Here is a 14,139-nt window from a genome sequence, read left to right as displayed (position 1 = left end):
GTGTGCAGTGGAGACCAGCAAAGTAACCCTGCTTCAAGCAAGGTGGAAGGCGAGGACAGACACCTGAGTTTGTCCTCTGGCTTCCACACACACACCACAGTCCTCATGTGCACACACATGCACACACACACACACACAGCATACACATACATACACAAAAATAAAAACAAAAAGCGAGTTTCTATGTCAACGCTAATGCTATCACTTCCATAACTAAGCTACAGCAAGTGAACGGACACATCGATCAATGGGATGAATAGGAGGCCCAAAGCAGACGCATGCTCACAGCCAACTGACTTCCAACCAAAGGACAAGGCAAGCCAGTGAGGACCAGAAAGGATGCAGAGACAACTAGTTAACTCTGCAGGGAGCAAGTTAGCCTTGAGCCAAACCTTAACCACAGGCAATTTATAACCAGAGATGGCTCACATGACTCAAAGAAGTCTAAACCATGAAGCTTCTAGCAGGAAATAAAGAGGAATCTCTTATTGAGTTCGAAGCAGGCAAAAACACTGTAGAGGACACAGGAAACAGAACAATAACAGTGAAATAAAACACTGGATAAATGGCCTTCATCAAAATTACAAGCCTCTGCTCATCAGAGAAGACACCGTTTAGAAAATGAACAGTCAGAGCCAGAGAGATGGCTTAGCAGCTAAGGTGTTTGTCTGCAAAGACAAAGGACCCAGGCTTGATCCCTTAGGACCTACATAAGCCAGATAGATGCACAGGGGGCTCACACGTCTGGAGTTCATTTGCAGTGGCTGGAGCCCTGGTGTGCCCATTCTCTCTCTCTCCTTCTTTCTCTCTGTCAAATAATTTAATTTAATTTGAAAAAACAGAAAATGAACAGTCAGGCCAGGTGTGGTGGTGCACACCTGCAAACCAGGCACATAGGAAGTGAAAGTCGGTGATTTAAGAGTTAAAGGCCAGCCTTTATATGAAACCCTGTCAAAATAAAAGAAAGAGAGAGTTGGAGAGATGGCTTAGCAGTGAAGGCACTTGCCTATGAAGCCTAAGGGCCCATGTTCAACTCCCCAGGTCCCATGTAAGCCAGACACACAAGGTGACATAAGTGTGCAAGGTCGCACATGCCCACTAAGTGGCGCAAGCATCTGGAGTTCAGTTACAGTGCCTAAGGCCCTGGCGCGCCAATTCTCTCCCCCTCTCTGTCTCTTTAAACTAATACATTTTTAAAAAGAAAAACAAGGGCTATAGATGGCTTAGTGGTTAAGGCACTTGCCTGAGAAGCCCAAGGACCCAGTGCCCACATAAGCCAGACGCACAAGGTAGCACATTTGTCTGGAGTTTGTTTGCAGTGGCTGTAGGCCCTGGAACACCCATTCTCTGTAGCTGCCTCTCTCTCTCTTCAATAAATAAATTAAATACTTTTTAAAAAGAAAGAGAGGAGATAAAGTTGAGGGGAGAAAAAAAGTAGGCAACTCATTTGCCACGGATGTGTCTGACTAAGGACTCAAGGCCTACACTTTAGCAATTAAGCCACAATTAAGGACCACTGCTCCTGTTGTTTTTTTTTTCCTCCAGTGCCAGGTCAGCCTGAACTTCCAGCCTCTAGAACACGCGAGGTGGCTCAGACCCCAGAGCGCAGCACTGTCTAAAGCCACCATGGTTGGTTGCCCTTTGGTCCAACCATTTGTTCTGATACCTGGCTGCTGCTCCTGCAGGCTTGTCTCCTTTTAAAAGATTTTAGCCCAGGGTGGCGGCGCACGCCTTTGATCACAGCACTCAGCTGGCAGAGGTTGGGGGATCAGTGGTATACACTTATAGTGCCAGTGCTGGGGAAGCAGAGACAGGCAGCTCTCCCGAGCAGGTTGGCCTACTTAGAGATCTCCAAGCCAATGAGAGACCCTGTTTCAACAATGGCGGATAGTGCGTGAGGAATGATTCCTGAGGTTGGCCTCTGGCCTCCACACACATATGCACACATATGCACATGCACCTGCATGTATATGCACACACACGTGCACAATTCACTGCTTACTAACAAGTGCTTACTGTAGCCATAATGACACCAGCAGCTTTAAGCCTTCCCTCTCATAGTCTCAGCACAACCTTGGGACAAAGGCTATTTTCAAGTCTCCATTCTAAGATGCATTTGTTTGGAACACTAACACATCTGAGGCAGGACCATCAGTCTAGGGAAAGTGGGGGGCATTTTCACAACATGTGTGTTCTTGGGGGCCAGCTGACTGCGGCCACCAGCCACCCTGGGCACTCTAAAGCTTAAACCACTGAAAGAACAGTTGAATCAGGCTTTTGCTTGAAACTTTTCGATGGGTGTATATTTGCACGATCAGAAAAGATCTGCATTTAAAACTTGAAGCCTGCTGTCAGTGGCCTGACAGAAAATCCTACAGAAGTCAGCAGTTCATTCTTGGAGGAAAAAAACACTACCTCCTGACAGCTCAGACAGAGAGGAGGATGACAACATGTGCGAAAACATCCAGCTCCAATCCTAGAGGCCAGAGGTGCCTCAGAAGCCTTGGAAGATGAAGATGACGGTGTTATATAGAGAAAAGCCTTAACCAATTTATTTTTCTTTTTTTTTTTGTGAAATAGCATGTGATCTTTTTAAGCCTAAGTCTATCTAAAAGAGCTCTTTCAATAAATATAAGACGAAAATTCTGAGTCAAAGGAAGTATTGTATCATTGTTTAGTTGACAGCAATTTTGCTTTCTTTGTAGGATATAAAATACATGTACTTTTCATGCTCGCTGAAAGATGTATCGTTATCTCTACTTCACAGCACAGGACACTGAAGTCTTGGAACTCATACCTTGCTGAAGGTCACAGAGAAATATGCTACAGGGCAAGTTTCCAACTCAAACATCAGGCCTGAAGCCTCCTCTTAAATACTAAACTGTGCTGTTTGTTTCTGTATTATTATTTAACAGGCAGATTTCAAACTGATACAAATGCTAAAAATGTTTTATCTTTAGATAAATTCTGAATACCCACCCAGCATGTGGCATCTGTCACTGAAATCCATAGTTTCTGTCTGCATGGTGGGAGAGCACTGAGACCCTGTCTGTCTGTCTGTCTGTCTGTCATTGTACGGGCAACAGTATAACACAAATGAGAACCAGGCAGTGTCCCAGCACTCTAGGAAGTGACCTTAAGATAAAGCCAACAAGGAGCTGTGGACAAGGGGCTCAGTCAGTAAAATGCTTTCCTCACAACGTGAAGGCCTGAGTCCAAATCCCAGAATCCAGGTAAAAAAGCTAGATGTTCAGCACTGAGCATACTGACGTGGGCTAAAGGTGGATCTGGGAGGTGGTAACAGTCAGCGTCCAGCACTGGGCATGCTGATGTGGACTGAAGGTGGATCTGGGTGGTGGTCACAGTCAGCATCCAGCATTGCGCATGTTGATGTGGACTGATGATGAATCTGGAAGGTGGTCACGGTAAGCATTGACACGGACTGAAGATGGATCTGGGAAGTGGTCATAGTCAGCTTCAAGCATCCTGAGTTGATTCAGTAACCCGTCGTTCCCTGGAGGAACGGGAGGAGCAGATCTTCAAAGCACACAGATCTTCTGAAGTCAGGGCAGGTGGTGAAGCCTTGACAGGCCCCATGAGTGAAGATGCTGTGGAAATGACAGACTGGAGACTGTGGGGTGTAGCTTGGTGGCAGAACTCTTCTGTAGCTTACACAAGACCCTGGATTTCTTCCCCATCCCCAGTACTGCAAAACAAACTGTAATGGTGAATCTCTGGTTGTCAGTTGGACAGGATTTAGAACCACCCTGGTAACAAATCCCTTGCCCTGTCTGTTAAGGATTCTGCAGGTTAGATTGTCTGAGGTAGGAAGGCCCACACTAGCTGTGGGTGGTAGAGTTCCATGAACTGAGGGTCCCAGACCGTATGAGAAGGAGAAAGTGAGCTGAGCACCAGCATTCCTCTCGTGATGAGATGTAGCTTCCTGCCTCACCCTGCTTTCCCCATAATGACAGACTCTGCCTTGTGGAATTTTAAATCCAAACTTTTCTTTCCCTAAGTTGCTTATGGTCAGGTATTTTGCCTCAGCAATGAGAAAGTAATTGCTACACAAACAAACAAAACAAAAAAACATGGATTCTAAGAATCAGCAACCCATGTACGATGCCAAGCGTGGCAGCACATGTCTGTAGTCCCAGCACAGGACGGTCCCAGCCTTGCCTGCTGGCTAGCTTATCTAACGAAATCGGTGAGCTCCCTGGTTCAGTGAGAGACTCTATCTAAGGAACACAGTGGAAAACAATTGAGGAAGATACCCAACACTGACCTCTGCTGTCACATGCGCGCGTACTCCCACGAGTATAAATACATACATAGACAATGCTCACACACGTACACAGGAGAAAGTAAAACAAAATGCAAAAGAATGGCAACATTGCCCACCAGCACAGTGTCCCAGGGACAGCCACCTCCCTGAAGACAGGCCCACCCATCAGACAGCCTGGGGAGAAATGATCTGGTCTCCACCTCAGTTGACTCAGGTCACCACCCTTCATCCAGTTAAGGCTCCCCAATTTTCTCAGCTGACCAAAGAGCTAAGACAGAAAACCCAGGCCCATTTGCAATATGCCACCTTTAGAACATTCCCTGTGGATGGAGAGATGGCTTAGTGGTTATGGCACTTGCCTGCAATGCCTAAGGACCCAGGTTTGATTCTCGAGGTCCCACATAAGGCAGATGCACAAGGTGGCGCATGCATCTGGAGTTTGTTTGCAGTGGCTAGAGGACCTGGCATGCCCATTCTCACACACACACTCTCTCTCTCTCTCTAAGAAATAAATAAATATAAATCTTAAAATGGGATTCTAAAAGCAGATGATTGACGTTGCCTGAGTCATACTCCTCCTCCCTTGGGCTCCAAGGAGCCTCATCTACCTCCTCTCCTGGGGAAGATAATATTGATTAAGAAAGGCAAAACCCTTAACTCACAGGGAAGGTTATGTTCCATCTTTTTTGCTCTCTCTGCAAATGGGGACATAATTCCACGTAAGTGGCACGCAAGGCAATTAAGAGGCAAGCCGCACACTCACTGCCACGTTCAAGGCTGTAAGTGCGACGCTTGGCTGCACCAGGGACCCAGTGGCTCGTTAGCTGCCAACATTAGTGTTTAATGATGTGAGGAGCAGAAGCCGCCAGATACCACACTCCTTCTGAAAACACCATTGAAAACCCGTATATGTAATTATTACACCTTTCCATTAAATTTTATGATTCCGCCGAAGCTGATGGGCTGTGTATTCCTTCAATCTATAAACCTCAGGGAGCTCTGTGAGGCCATCGTTACATAACTGGCACCACCCACCACTGCTGGGCTAGTAGAACACGGCGGGACATTCCCACAGCCTGGATCTCCCTACCGGGCCACTGAGAGCGGTCTCCCCTCCTTCCCTGCCCGCAGCCTGCCCAGCATCACTCTTAACATAATCAAATCAGCTGGGCGTGGTGGCGCACACCTTTAATCCCAGTGCTAGGGAGGCAGCGGTAGGAGGATCGCCATGAAGAGGCCACCCTGAGACTACGTAGTGAATTCCAGGTCAGCCTGAGCTAGAGTGAGACCCTACCTCAAAAAACCAAAAATAAGTAAATAAATAAACAATCAAATCCAAGAGTAAACACAGGGGGATGTTTGAAAGCACAATTCAGATGACCAAGTAAGACACTATTTGCAGAGATTCGTATTTCCAAGCTACTGCTGAATGAAGAAATGCAGCTCTGAAGAAGCACAAGCTGGGAAGAGAGCTCAGTGTTTCAAGGCATTGGTTGCCCAAGCCTACTGACCAGAATCCCAATCTCCCAGAATCCAAGCAGCACCTGAACCCAACACGCCCACGGCAATGGGAGGCAGAAGCAGGAAGACCCTGGCGCATGGGCCAGCTGGGCCAGCACTCACTCACAGCGGCAGAAGGAAAGTCCTGTCTCTAACCAGGCGGGAGGTGGGGCCTGATACCCTAAGGTTGGTCTCTGACCTCTACATGTATGACTTGGCACACAAACCCACACACAAATCACATCTGTACACACTACGCATAAATATATATGCACCAAAAACCCTGCAAGGATAAAGGAAGAAGTTCTCTCACACAACTCCAAGATCGTGTGTGTATGTGTAAGAGAGAGAGAGAGAGCGTGTGTACGTGTATGTGTGTGTGAGAGAGGCAGTGAGAGAGTAGGTCAGAGGTCAATTTCAGGTGATCTCTTTAACTCCCCACCTATTTTTAAGGTAGGATCTCTCACTGAATCTAGGCCTCACCAATTCAGCTAGACTTGCTTGACAGTAAGCCCCAGGGATTCTCTGGCTGTCCTCCCCAGTGCTGGGATCACAGGCACTTGCCACCACGCCCAGAATTTTACCTGCATGCTGGGGATCTGAACTCAGGTCCTCATGTTTATGCAAATGCACTTGACCAACTGAGCCAATGCCCCAGTACCCAGCCACCAAGTTCTACAACCAGAGGCTCACCTCACATGGGAATCCCCTCCCTCTAAGAAAAGCCAGGTCACATCCATCACCCTCAGTGGGTACCCTTAATGGGCAAGGCTCACACACATTGCTGGAATTGTGGCCACAGAGCAGCAGGTCCACTCCTGTGCACATGGAGAAAGGACCATCTAAGACATGGCCCTACCTGAACTCCTGTGTGGACATGGTATGCACAGGAACCTTCCAAGGACTTAGGAAAGTTTTCCAGAATAGCTTTGTGATGTTTCAGTGAAGGACAATAGGAGAAAGCTAGCTTTTGTAAGGCAGTCTCAGAGATTGGGGCTCAAGGAGAACTAGGAGGTGCCAGCTCACTCACACTGGCACCAGAAACTCTTGGAAAAAATATCTGATTGAGGGGCTGGAGAGATAACTTAGCAGTTAAGGCATTTGCCTGCAAAGCCAAAGGATCCCAGTTCGATTCTCCAACGCCTATGTAAGCCAAATGCACAAGGGGGGTACATGCATCTGAAGTTCATTTGCAGTGACTGGAGGCCCGGGTGCATCCATTCTCTCTCCCTCTCCCTCTCTCTCTCTCTGCCTTTTTCCCAAATAAGTAAATATATAAATCATATATATATATATATATATATATATATATATATATATATATATATATGATTGAGACAGATCTACAGCGCCCCCTACTGCCCACAGTCTACTGCACTACTGCACTACCAGGGTGGGCTGACCCCACTGGGCTGACCCTTGTGTTCATCCTCCAAATTTACCAGCCAATCTGGCTTCCCCTTATACACCTGAATCTGATGTTAGAAAGGCTGTGGTCTTCCAGACTCTCCCTCTTCCCTCTGGACTTGACCCGGGGTGGGTATGGGTGGGTGTGGGTGTGTCTTCCCTTCACTCTGCCCACAGGGACAAAGTGAGTCTGGCTTCCCCTCCCCCGACCTGGCTGGCTGGGGTGGGGATGGAAACATATCACTGTTTCTTGGTTTGGAAGGCTTTTCCGCTTGCCTGTGCTTTATAGTTTGGGTAACTTCTCACTTTAATTACATGCACAATTTTCTGTGACCTCAGAATCCACCATGTGGGTGCTCTCTGCACTCTGGACTTGCTGCCTGTGCACTCGCTCTAAACTCGGGGTAACCATGGGTGTGACCCTCTTCGTCCCTCTTTTCTCCTCTGAATCTCTCTTCTGCTTTGATACTTTCCTCTTCGGGAAAGCACATGGCAGGCGCTCGTGTGTCCTTCCAGAGTCTCTACGTGGACATCTAAGTTCTACTTTCCATGTACTTTACTCTGCTCCGGTCCTTTCCTAAAGACCTCAGTTTCTCTTAAATGCACCTCGTAAACTATATAGCATTTCCACATGAGAACATGCTTCCTACTTTCCATGTGCTTAGCCTCCCTTCCTAGACCCCAGTCTCCCTTAAATAAACCCCACAATTTGTGATTTCCCCCTAAATATACTCAATTATTCAGAATTTATCCTTGAGTCCTTTTTTTTTTCTTTTTTGGTTTTGCAAGGTAGGGTTTCACTCTAGTTCAGGCCCGATGTAGAATTCACTATGTAGTCTCTGGGTGACCTCGAACTCACAGCAATCCTCCTACCTCAGCCTCCCGAATGCTGTGATTAAAGGTGTATGCCACCACACCTGGCTCATTTTTATTGATTCTTTATTACAGGTAAGACAGAACCCAAAACTCTAAATTCTGGAGGACCCCTCCTGAATCCCCAAATCCTGCCTCATTATTAACGTATAAGAAACCGCCACGGGGTTAGGGGTGTTGTGTGTGTTTTTTAGTGATTGAACACAGGGCTAGGCAAGCCCTCTACCACTAACTACATCCCCAGCCTTTGTTGTTCTTTCTATTTTGAGATGAGATTTCACTAGTTTGCCCATGCAGGCCTTGAGCTATTGGTCCTCCTGCCTCAGTTTCCCAACTAAATAGAATAACAGGCCTGCATAACCAGGTCCATCCTGCCGTGACAGAACACAAGGTGGGTGGGTGGCAACTGTGACTATTTAGCTGGTTGGCAGTTACCCGATATGGCGAGCATCTTGGCTTCCAGCAAGGCAGGTAGCTGGGCTTCAAGGTCAGCAAGTCTCCTCCTCAGAGAGCTGCAAAGTCTCTCGCTGGCGCACACCTAGGAGGAGACATGATCATCAATCAACGTCCGCGACTGGCAACCAGACGACAGTGGGGCAGCTGTCCCCAGGGTTTCTGGATTTCTAAGTGACTAAGAGGATGTCAGAGGGAACAGAGGAGGGCTCTTAGCAAGTAAGGAACCGGAAGAGAAGGAAGGAGAAGGAAAAGGAAAGGGAAAAGATGGGAAGAGAGTGGAGAGAGGGAAGACCCACACAAAACTGGTGGGGTGTCACCCAGAGAACAACCACAAGCTAAAATACGAAATGCCTCAGTGCCTTGTACTCTACTCCTGCCTAGAACATTCCAGCCCCAGGCTTAGCTCCCTCACACTCTCAGCATCTGTCTGTTCTGGGGCTCCCTGGGAAGAAAGGCCTTGATGGTTTCCTGCCCCAGATAGCAGAATCCTCCCTCTCTCCCCTTCACCGTGAAGTCTTCCCTAGGGTCCTCTGCAGCTGACACAGTTTGTTTCTCTCCCTTTGTTTTTTACCTCATCTCTCTCTGCTAGGATACAAGCTGTCTGTGAGCAGCGGCTTTGCTCTGTCCCTGACACATAGTAGGACTTTGCTCTGTCCCTGACATACAGTAGGCAGTAAATTAAGATGTGGGTTTGGAGATCAAGGTCAGAGCAGCCTGCTAAATTTAATTACTGGTGTCTACTAACAGGGCGCGCGCACGCACACACACACACACACACACACACACACACACACACACACACCACCCCTACTAAGATGGCAGATTCTCTGTGGAGAGCCAGATCTGAAACACAGGCAAGTCGCTCACAGAGAGAACTGTGGGATTTGTCATGTATCTTCCTGTGACTCTGCAAACACTTCCTACGTTTTTCTTTGTGTTTCAAAAATAATGAAAGCCTTCAGCCTCAATCTCTTTTCCCGATGCCTTTAGATTATCTTTCATGCTTTGAAACTGAAATGCTACATTTTGTGTGTGTGTGTGTATGTGTGTTTCGGGTTTAAATCTTATTCATCTGTTATCTTCAGATTCATAAGGTACCTAGATGTATTTTCAGTTCAACAAAAGCATACTGCACAGTTTTTATAAAGATAAAAACATCTGTAGACATTTGGGAGTGATTCACGAAGGATGTTGCCCCCAAGCATCATTCTGGTCTTGCCAAAAAAGTAAAATCATATTCAGAAACTAAATTTAACTACAAGCATTCAGAGCCCAGAGAAGATATGTAATTCCAGGCCCCCAGAGCACTCTGGGTCTTAAGAGAAACAGTCAACTTTAGGTATCTTGTTTATCTCAGATCAAACACAGGTTATTTTTAGAATCAAAGCAAACCTCACTCAGTCCTACCTAAAACACACCACTGTTTCTCTCATGGGCTTGCACAGGTACCCCTCCCCTCAGTGGCTGGGACTATGCAACCTCTCTTGATAAAACTCATTCTCGGGATGAAAATGCAGTCAGGAGACTTCCATGCTAAAGCCTGCACCAGGTAGCATGCATTCACACATCCAAAGGCATTAACTTTGAGGTGCTTCCAATGGTCCGACACATGTCAGGATGATGGAACCAAGAGGTAAAAGCCATCCATGGCTCCTCTTCCCCAGCAGAGTCTCAAACTGGCTCAGTGCCCAGTGACTGGCACAGGCCATCCTGTCCATCAAAATCTACCATTGAGCCAGATGCACCAAGTGCCACATGCATCTGGAGTTCATTTGCAGTGGTTGGAGGGCCTTGTAGGCCCATTCTCTCCAGTAAATAAAAAATAATAATAAAATGAAATCTGCCATTGGAAGTCCAAAGACATTTCTATTGATTCTTTGACACCAGCCAGAGTTCTGAGGTCTCACCTATCCACATCCGACATGGCTAATTCTAGTTAACAAGATCTGTGATAGCTTGGATGAAACGTGCCTCTGAGGCTCATGTGTTTTGAACCCTTGGTCCTCACCTAGTGACAGTTTGGGGAAGTTGTAGGGCCTTTGAGAGGTGTTGCTAGGGATGGGCTTTGAGGTGATATAGGCCAACACCAAGTCCAGTAGATAAATTACTTCCCTCCTACTGATGTGGAGATGTGACCCCAGGCCCCCGCCACAATGAAGCTTCCCTTGAAGATCACAAGCTAAACTAAACTGTTGTTCCTACAAGCCACTTCTGGTCAGGTGTTTTGTCCCAGCAACCAGACGGCAACTGCAACTATCCACTGACCGTAATTAGGTCAAATTCTCCTTTGTTGAGAAAAGCCATCCCCCAAGCTTCACCAATAATGTGAAACCGCCTTCTTAAAGTCTCTTATTAAATTACAATGCACATGCTGGATGTAATCTAATATCTACAAATCTCCAGATATCCCAATTATTTCCAACTATTTCCATCTCATTTATCCCTTAATTACCTTTGGTTTGAGTAACCCACGAGAGTCCTGTTACGTAACAAGTACAAGGAAGATTCCATACCTCACTGAAAAAACTCAGGTGTTTGTGTGTGTGTGTGTGTGTGTGTGTGTGTGTGTGTGTGTGTGTGTCTCTGTGTGTGTGTGTTCCACTAAGGACAGAAAACTGTGCCCAGCTGAGCCTCTTACTTCATTGTCACTGACCAGCCTGCAGTTGACAGAAGATGTTCTATGGGACCAGTGGTTTATGCTATAGTTCTCACACATGGCCTCCCTGTTCATGTACAGGCACACACACACACACACACACACACACACACACACACAGAAAAATGCTGCACCTCCTTATTTACGAATAAAATTAGCCCCTGAGGACCTCATTATCAAATGGAGATGTTAGACTTACATTTTTAACTCTAAGGCATAAGCTCTTTAATTTTATGGAAAAGCAAAGTAATTATAAGTTGGTCATAAATGTATTAGAGATGAGATGTGTGATGGTTTGAATGCTTGTGCCACCCCGCCCCCGCCCTCACCGAAACTTCATACGTTGAAATCCTCAACCCAAGTGCTATGGGATTAGGGGTGAAGCTCTGGGAGGTAACAAGTCAAGAAGGCAGAACCCCATGGAATGCGTCGGTCCTTGTAAAAGTGACCCTAGAGGCTGAGAAGAGAGCTCAGCAGCAGATAAAGGCACTTGCTTGCAAAGCCTACCGGCTCAGGTTCAATTCTCCAGTCTACACGTAAAGCCAGATGTAAAAGAGGGGCATGCTTCTGGAGTTTTCCCTAGTATGTGCACGTGCTCGCTCGCTCTCATTCCCCTTGCAAATAACTATCTTTAAAGGCCATTTCTCAAAGGCCCTACAACCCAGGGTTGAGGAGATGGCTCAGTGGGTAAAGTGCTTGCCTCGCAAGCATGAAGACCTGAGTTTGACCCCCAGCACCCATGTATAAATGTTGGGCATGTCCATGCACACACGTAATCAAGGCCTGGGGAAGTGGAGACAAGCAGATCCCTGGGACTCACAGGCCAGCTGGGCTAGCCTAACCAGTGAGCTCCAGGCCAGTGAGAGACCCTGCCTCAAAGAGAGTGGCCCGCACCTGAGGATAACACCTGAGGCTGTCCTCTGGCCTCCACATGCACAAACATACACATACAAGTATGCATATGCTCACATACACCATAAACCATGTACACATGCAAAACAATTAATTTTAATTTGTTTTACTTTTACCATGGAGCCCTACTGCGCTCTTTCCAGCATGTAAGGACACAGCAAGAAATTAGCCATTTGTGGCCCTCAGGAAGTCCCCACTGGAACCTGGCTATGATGTCACCTAGACCTCAGATCTCCAGCCTCCAATGCTGTTGTTTATAAGCCACCAGCCTCTGGTCCATCACACCCCAAATGGATGAGGGCAGCATGCAGACAAAGCATGGTCCCTTTGGTTTTTGGGTAAACCCAAGGTCCTCACAGCCTCTGGACAGGGTCTCTACCGCTCAGCTCTGAGCCAGGAGGAGTGAGAGACTCATTCTACTCCTCTTTCTGGGTAAGCAGCCCAGGAAACTGTCAGGTGGACTCTAAGTGCTCCTGGGTCCCAGGGCCTTGCATCATCCTACATAAACCACGTTATAGTTGCTGACATAGCCACATCTGCCCATTGCCCTGTGGCTGTGAGCAACACCTAGAATGAGAAAAGGGCCACAGCTGGACAATTGTGCCAACAACACATGCCGATATCAGCAATAAGATGGTGCACTCTACATGCCCCCTGAGAAGGTCACAGGTCTTCCTCTCTCTGGTCGTAGGGACAAAAAGAGATCCCTCCCAGGACAGTGGCTCTGCTCAGCAACTGTTCTTTCTACATAGTGACCATCTTGGAACCTCCTGACTCCCAGACCTGATACCAGTGATGAAGGGTTCAGGCCAAAGGCTCTGCCACAGTGCCTGGTGACATCTCGCAGCATACATGGGCATACAACTTGGCCAGGCATGACCATGAGGAAGGGCTCTGTTCTGTGAATTGTTTATCCTGATCAATAGGACATAGATTGTGGCATTTTTTAATTTTTTTAATTTTTATCTCATCCCTTATTTATGTGCAGATTGATGGATTCTGGTCAGAGCTGAAAGACCTGAATGCAGTAAGAACTATGGATTGTGAGGTTTGGCTTGTGAGAGTAAGAAAGAACTTTGTTGAGACTGGTTTAGAAGCAGTTTGTGTGACAGGCTTGCTGCATTCGGCCTGCCTGTGTCCTGAGAACTTACAGAGTTGAGTTGTGTAAAAATGGACCGAATGTGAGCAGATGGGTATCGCACAGAAAGAAGTGAAAGCTTTGGGCTAAAATCAACAGCTCAGTTCAGCTGCAATTGTTTGATAGATCATCACCACTGAGACTGGGCCAGCTGTTCTGCATTGGAGCAGCAGAAAGACTGTGAACTCTTTTTAAACAAGGAGCCTGAATGCTAAAGGAGTTTCCTGCTCTGCAAAGTATTCTTCCCACCTGGATTAATAAATTTGTTATCCCATTGGTACTATGGAGTATAACAAATGCAGGAAATAAAGGGTCACTAGATGTGCAACACATTTGTTTTTTGGAAATGGCTTATTGAACGCCCTGTGTGGAGGCCTGATGGGGCCATGAGAATGAACCATGGGTAGCAGTGGAGAGCCAAGGAGATGCCAAGACTAGGAGATGGCTGCCGAGGAGACCTGCTGGCACTGGATGGAGTACAGCTTGGGCTATAAGCAGCTGAGCAGAGGGATGGAATTGGAACTCTGGAGACCTGTCACAGGTTAGAGTTGTCAGACTTGGAGTTGCAGGATTTGATGTTTGTCCTGCTTGTTCTAAAACTTGTATTGGTTCAGTCTTTCTTTGCTATGGTCAGTGCCCTCTTTTGCAGTGTGAATGTTTATTCTGTGTGCTTATGTTTGGGTTCTTGTTGGTTGGTTGGTATTGCTATTCAGTTAAGAGACTTTGGACTATGGGGACATTTAAACAACACTGAGGTGGATAAAACCTATGGGGACTTTTAAAGTTGGACTGAATGCATTGCATTTCACATCATTAATAGTCATGAGTTTATGAGGGCCAGGGTGGAATGTGGCGGGGTTTGAACTAGGTGTGCCCCATGAACTCATATGTTCTGAATGCTAAATTTCCAGC

At 46.8% G+C, this 14,139-nt stretch overlaps 1 protein-coding gene across 1 annotated transcript in view; it reads right to left on the bottom strand.

Annotated features, from left to right (window-relative positions):
* The window catches only part of Disc1 (DISC1 scaffold protein), a 298,193-nt gene that overhangs the window by 206,637 nt on the left and 77,417 nt on the right, over positions 1-14,139 (bottom strand). Inside the window, exon 8 of the mRNA XM_045148675.1 lies at positions 8,501-8,603. Coding sequence (XP_045004610.1) covers positions 8,501-8,603 — 103 coding nt within the window. The remainder of the gene's footprint in view (positions 1-8,500; positions 8,604-14,139) is intronic.

Source organism: Jaculus jaculus, chromosome 5 (genome assembly GCF_020740685.1).
Source record: "Jaculus jaculus isolate mJacJac1 chromosome 5, mJacJac1.mat.Y.cur, whole genome shotgun sequence".
Classification (NCBI taxonomy): Eukaryota; Metazoa; Chordata; class Mammalia; order Rodentia; family Dipodidae; genus Jaculus; species Jaculus jaculus.
The sequence above is the reverse complement of the archived record's forward strand: the minus strand, read 5'-3'. Positions and strand labels throughout refer to the sequence as shown.